The following is a 6,495-nucleotide window of genomic DNA, read 5'->3' on the forward strand; positions in this document are numbered from 1 at the left end:
ATTTGAAAACCAATCCAGCCAAGCTTGAGTTATTTCTGCAAAAGAAGTAATTTATATGACCTGCACACCTTGAAATAGAAAAATTAAAGGGTGGAAATGTTATTGCAGATCATAGAACCATAGAACAGTTTGGGTTGGAAGGGACCTTAAAGATCATTCAGTTCCAACTGCCACACAGTGGACAGGGACACCTTCCACTTTACCAGTTGGCTCAGAGCTCCATCCAACCTGGCCTGAAATGCTTCCAGGGACGGGACATCCTCAGCTTCTCTGGGCAACTTGTTCCAGTGCCTTACCACCCTCACAGTAAAGAATTTTTTCCTAACATCTAACCTAAATCTAGTCTGTTTGAGCTTGAAGCATTTCCCCTTGTCCTGTACATGTTCTTGTAAATAGTCTCTCCATCTTTCTTATAGGCTCCCTTCAGGTACTGGAAGGCTGCAACTGGATCATCCTGAAACCTTCTCCTTCCCAGGTTGGACAAACCCAGTTCTCTCAGCCTTTCTTCATAGCAGAGATACTCCATCCCTCTAATCATCTTGGTGGCCCTCCTCTGGACTCACTCCGACAGGTTCATGTTCTTCTTCTCCTGAGGACCCCAGAGCTGGATGCAGCACTCCAAGTGGGGTCTCTCCAGTGCAAAGTAGAGGGACAGAATCCCCTCCTTGCCCTGCTGGCCACAATTAGCTTTAATCCAGGACACAATTAGCTTTCTGGGCTGTGACTGCACATTGTCAGCTCATGTCCAGCCTCTCATCCATCAGCACCCCCAAATCTTTCTCATCAGGGCTTCTCTTGATCTGTTCATCTCCCAGCCTGTATTGAGATTGGGGCTTACCCTGACCCAGGTGCAGCACCTTGTACTTGGTCTTGTTAAACCTCATGAAATTCCCAAGGCGCCACTTGTTAAACCTCATGAAATTCCCAAGGCGCCACTTCTCGAACTTGTCCAGGTCCCTCTGTATGGCATCACATCCTTCAGGTGTGTAAACTGCACTGCTCAGATTGGTGTCATCCGCAAATTTGCTGAGGATGCATTTGATCCCTTCCACTCGTCTTTTTCCTACAATAACGGTTTTTTAATATATATATATATATATATATATATATAAAATAATAAATCAGCTTTCCCCATTTTGATTTTCTCAAAGTTTTGAATAAGCGAATGGACTGGGAGGAGACTTGAACTCTTATAATTCTCATTGGAGAGATGTCTGAGGGGATATCTGTCATACTAAAATCTGTTGATTTTGTTATAATATTTATAGGAAGAAGTCTAAAATTATTTTATCAGGCCACTTAGATATAGTCCATTGTATTTATTTAATTGTATTTTAAATGTATTACTTCATACATCCTTCATTTCAGTGTTCACAAAACAAAAGATTTGACTGTGAGGAAATGAAATGAAATATTCTAATGTCTTTGAAACAAATATTTCTTTGAGGTTTTATTAACTAGAAGATCTGTCTACTTTGGCTTTCATCCTGATATGGTATTTAGAAAATATCACTATCCTGGTTTCTTGATATGCAGAATGCCATTTTTCAACTACCATTAATTAGAAGTGAGAATTCTGTATTACCAAACTAGATACATTTCTTTGTGAAACTAATTAATAATCTATTTATCATATTTTATTTATTAGCTTTAAAAAAAATGGACATAACCTTAGATTGTTTCAAGTTCTGAATACCTGACTCGGCTCTAAGGGGAAAAATGAGTACATTATTTAAAATACAATCCAGAGTAACTGCCAAAGAACATTTCTGATTTTCTTTAATAATCTGGTATTAAGATGAACTTCATTTCAAAGCTTAGGAAAGTTAAAGACTGAAGGTTGGAGTCAAGGAAGACAGTTTTTATACTTAGAAGTAGCTGTCACCTGCATAGAGATAATGAAAAGATTGTCTGAAATTTAAAACTATACTTTATCTCAGTTTAGATACCCGCAAGGTTTATGCATTTGAATCCATTCTTTGTATTCACAAAACTCAGTTAATTGGGCTAAATGACTATTTTATTGAAGAAAAAGTATCAAATATTGACAAAATATTTGTGGTAAAATTATGAACGAGATCTAATCTTTTTGCGAGTTTTCTTAGAGTGTGGATGGCATACAACAATGTTTGAATAAAATCTTTCTAAACAGAAGAGCAAAGTTCAGGATTAACAACGTTGTCTGAAGGGAAATCATAGGCTGGTCTCAATAAGCCATGGTCAAGAGTAGTCTGGCAGCGGGATGCCTTTGGGACAGCTGGGTGCCTGAGACACTGTCCCTGCATCCATGTCTTCCATGTTTCCCTGTGCTGCTCTCTCAGAGGAACACTGCTCAAGCTCAGGGCGGTCATCTCCAGGCTCCTCACTGGCACTGGCAGCTGGGCACTGCTGCTCCTGCTCCCATGGGCCGCAGGTGCCAAGGAATGCCCTGCATAAAGCCCCAAGTGCCCGCCTGGACAGGGAGCATCCTTGTGTCTGGATGGGGCATGAATGCCTGTGGGAGAAGGAAATCAGTCTCCAAGGAGCTTGGTGGGCACCAGACAAGCTCCTGCCTGCACTGCAGGTGCTGAGGGCTCTTCCCAGGGAAGAGTGGAAGGTGAGTGGCCACCGCTGGTGTTTGTGCTGCTACTGGCCTGGCCTGGGTGTTGCTTTCCAGGCTGAGCCAGACCTGCCCTGGTTGGGGCAGTGCTCGACTCTGGGGTGTGGCTGGGTCATCCCTGGTGTTGGTAGCACCACCCAGGGCAGGAGACGCACTCTGCAGGTTGCTGACGGCCTCTCCTGCTGTGACTGTGCCCTCTGCATCTTCCTGTTGAAGCAGCTCTTTTCCACCATGGTCTTCTGACACATCTTGGGACACTTGGCTTTTGCTATAATCTTCCCAAATCTCCAAGGGTACTGGACTTTTGAGGTCCTCTTCCCACATCCCAGAGGACAGCTCTTTGTGAATATTGTATTCCGCGTCCTCTTCCTTGGCCAAGGTCCCTGGCTCTCTGGGGCCATGGGTTACAAGGCACACTGGTACTTTCTGCATACTCAGGCTTGGGATGGCTTCAAGCACCTCCAGGTTTGTCTGCTTTGTCTGCTCAAGGTGGAGAAATGTGTTCCCCTGGCATATGAGAAAGGAGAGAGGAGAGGTTTCTTGAGGACTTCTTCCTCAACATGAGGAACCCGTGTTCCTGTGTAACCTGTCCTGTCCCACACAATTCCATCCTGTCCTTGGCAGTCACCTCCCTGTGTCTGTCTTTGAGCTGCCAAGACCACATCAGCCCTCCTGCTGCTGGAGATCCTTGTCCTCCAGTCTATCCTGATGCCGCAGAAGGGTGGCTTTTCTCCATGGAGCCCTGTGCTTGGGGTGGGCCTGGTAACTCCTCTCCAGCCCCTGTAGAGCCTTTGTCTTGCTGGACACAATAGTCCGGTGGCTCCTGCTGTCCTGTGGGGCTCTGTGGGCATGGGATTGGTGGCAGCCTGTACCCTTGGAGGGATGAGGCCTTGGCTGTCCCAAGGTTCTGCATGTTGCTGTCATGGCCCACATGTGGGAAGGAAGAGGAGGAGGAAGAGACATGGGATGAAGGTGGCAGCCCCTCAGGGGCCTGGGAGCTGGCATTCTCCAAAAGGATCTCTGTGTTGGTCTTTAGCCTCCTCTGCTGCAGACCTGCCAGGGTCACCCCAGGGAGAGATCCTGCCTCCTGAAAGAGGTGCTCTCCTGGGAGTTGGGCACTCCATGGCTCTGCTATCCTTCAATCCCTCCATGCTCAGAACAGGGCCCAGCTAGACAACCCCTTTCTATTGATGCATGGTTTAATGGACCGCTGTGTGTTCATGGGCAGTGCCTGTCTCACAGTAGGCTTGCAGAGCACCCAGGCTAAGTCTGGCAAACTGCCATATTTTGTGAGGCTGTTCCATCATTCCTTCCTTTCATGTCTCAAAGTTTTGGTCTCTTGAATCCCCAAGTGTTTGACAAGGTACTTTTGATTCCTCAGCTGGTGTAAAAGAGGATATTCTGAAACTCCGTTTAAGCTCAGGCCTGGGCTTCTGCTCTTGCCTTGATCTCAGTTGTAGGGCTGCAGACCTGTCTCTGCTTCATCTTTTGCCTTTGACTGTACCCCTGGAGAGACCATGCACCTGGTTTGTTCCCTTGCCATGTCTGGGGCTGGCAACGGAGCCTGTTCCACACCTGGCTCTGCCTGCTGTGCTCAGGTTCTCTGGGATCGTGGCCCTGATTGGTGATGATGCTCCCTGTGTTGGGATCACCACTTAGACAGCAGTCAACTTTTGTTCTCCTTGACTTTCTGTCCTGGTAGGTTTATGCTTCCTCCCTTCTGTCAGCGTGATTAATGATAATGATGTGTGGGGAGTAGCATTTTGTATCTGTTTTGTTTGGAGATCAAACAAGAGATAATGGTAGGAAAGTATTTTTATGTGACCGTGGTCACGGGTTTAGTAATCCTTTTGTGAGATAGGGTAGGATGTATAGAAGAGAAGCTACAAACTGTGTAAAAGAGAAGCTCTGGAAGGGCGGTAGAGGGGCAGCTCATTTTGCAACATTGTGATTTTAGATTGCTGTAAGTCCCTCATCAGTCTGCATCTTGCTCCCATTCGCCTTTGGGAGCTAGGGCCTAGAAGCTGGAGATTGAAACCTCTAGTCTATGCACACGCAAGCCCATTATCAGATCCAGCCCTCAGTGTGTATACTGGTGTGTATACCTATTCTGTCTAAGGTTCCAAAATGTTTTTCTCCTTGTCAGCATCTCCTGTCCTCAGCCAGCACTCTGATTGAGAATCTAATTATGGTCAGTAGAGAGTAAATTTGATCAGAGATGTTACTGTGTCTCTGAGCCTCCAAAGGCATACCTTGCTGCTTCAGCACTAGCAATGCTGCAGTGTTCTTCTGGCCCTCAGGAGTCCCTTTGTCCTACGGCATATTTGTGTCTTTCCTAAACAATGCAACACTCCAGATTCACAATTACTATATTACTATATTGACAATTTGGTTTTGTAGAGATTTTCCAGCTTTTGGGAGGAGATTCTCTGATTTATTTCCCTGCCTTGTGCAGCCTCACTTTTACTCCGTTTCAGTTCTCTGGGGTTTTCCTTTGGCATGTGAGAAGAACCCATTAAAATAGTCCCTGCAGTTTGTTTTGAAAGACTTGGAGAGGATACATTGATTGAAAACTCTCTAGTACTAGGTTAATTCAGGTACTGCAGCTATTTCTGAAGCACGTCATAAAAACCTGCCTACTCTAAAGAAACAGAAGGCTGGTTTGTGTGTTGACTTTATTTTAGTCGATGTGGCAAAATCTTTGGCTTATGCTTCTCGTCTCTCTGGCTAAAGTTGCTGCATTATATTCAGGTTATGAAAGCATGCAAATGACTGAAGAACATGTGTCTCATCCAAAAGTGCTTTTGAAAATTTCACTGATAATTTCCAGTTGTTTTAACTGCCTGACCACTGTTCAAACTCTGTAAATCCACCATTCCACTCAATCCAGCTTGTTTTTACCTGAACTTGCTCACTCATAATCTGGTTTTCAAGTCAAATTCAGTTTTATTTTACTTTCTATAGCTAGAGGGAGTATTTCTGCTACAAATATTTACTATTCTAGCATTAATGTATCCTTCAATCTGTTAAACATTTTATCTTTGACAACCATCCCTTAGGAAAAACCCTACCAAATGTCTACACCACAATTTGTGTCTGTAGTCTTTCCTTCCCAGCCTGTCTAGATAGGACTTTTGATTCCTATATTTCAGAACCAAGTAGTAACTGGCACTTTGATCTTTCATTGTTTCTTGGACATTTTTGCATTACGACAAGTTTTGTTTTAAGAAACATGTTGTTGCTTGAATACATTTTGAGTTTTTTTCCTCTTAGAGAAGACTTTCCATTTGCTATAAAAGGAGTTTGAGGGTGAACAGCTTAAATGTGCATATCTGACTTTTGTTGGTCAGATGTTTAACTTCTGCTCAGTGTGGGCACCTAAAAAAGATGGGGACAGAGAGATCCAACCTGCAAGTATTTGAAATGTAACTGGGAAGCAGAACAAAGTAGAATGCTGTGAGAAAAGAGACATACCACCCCATTGTCTGTTCATTTGCCAAACTTGGGAAAGCAGGTTTTCAAAGTTAAACATGTATGTTTGAGCTGCTTGCTCTCATCTCCTTTCATGGCAAATGGAAATAAAAGGTAATTTCCGTAATAAAATTCATCTCAGCTAAAGGTATGTGCGTATTCCCACCCTCCTCCTTAGCAGTCAGGAAGTTATAACAGGTATGGGCAACAAATTCCTTATGTCGTTCCTCTGGAACCCAGTGAAGTTTTCTGTCTGACTGTCAGTGAAACTTAGCTGGCAGCAATAGTGCCTGCTAAAGAGAGTTTTTTCTCTTGTATTTGCTGCTGAAAAATTAGCTCTACTGAAATAAAACCCAAACAAGCAAAAAAATTAAAATTCTTATTTTCAGTCACATTAGCTTCTGAATACAGGTCCTGAAAACTGA

At 44.0% G+C, this 6,495-nt stretch overlaps 1 protein-coding gene across 1 annotated transcript; it reads right to left on the reverse strand.

The window, feature by feature from the left end:
- Positions 1 to 2,144: 2,144 nt before the first annotated feature.
- LOC113947366 lies at positions 2,145 to 3,000 on the reverse strand. Its single transcript, XM_027643858.1, has 2 exons — positions 2,634 to 3,000; positions 2,145 to 2,494 (listed from the first exon to the last, which is right to left on the reverse strand). The coding sequence occupies exons 1-2, from the start codon at positions 2,998 to 3,000 to the stop codon at positions 2,145 to 2,147; spliced, it is 717 nt and encodes a 238-aa protein (XP_027499659.1).
- Positions 3,001 to 6,495: the final 3,495 nt, after the last annotated feature.

The sequence above is a fragment of the Corapipo altera genome, unplaced genomic scaffold (assembly GCF_003945725.1).
Source record: "Corapipo altera isolate COAL_440 unplaced genomic scaffold, ASM394572v1 24b, whole genome shotgun sequence".
NCBI lineage: Eukaryota > Metazoa > Chordata > Aves > Passeriformes > Pipridae > Corapipo > Corapipo altera.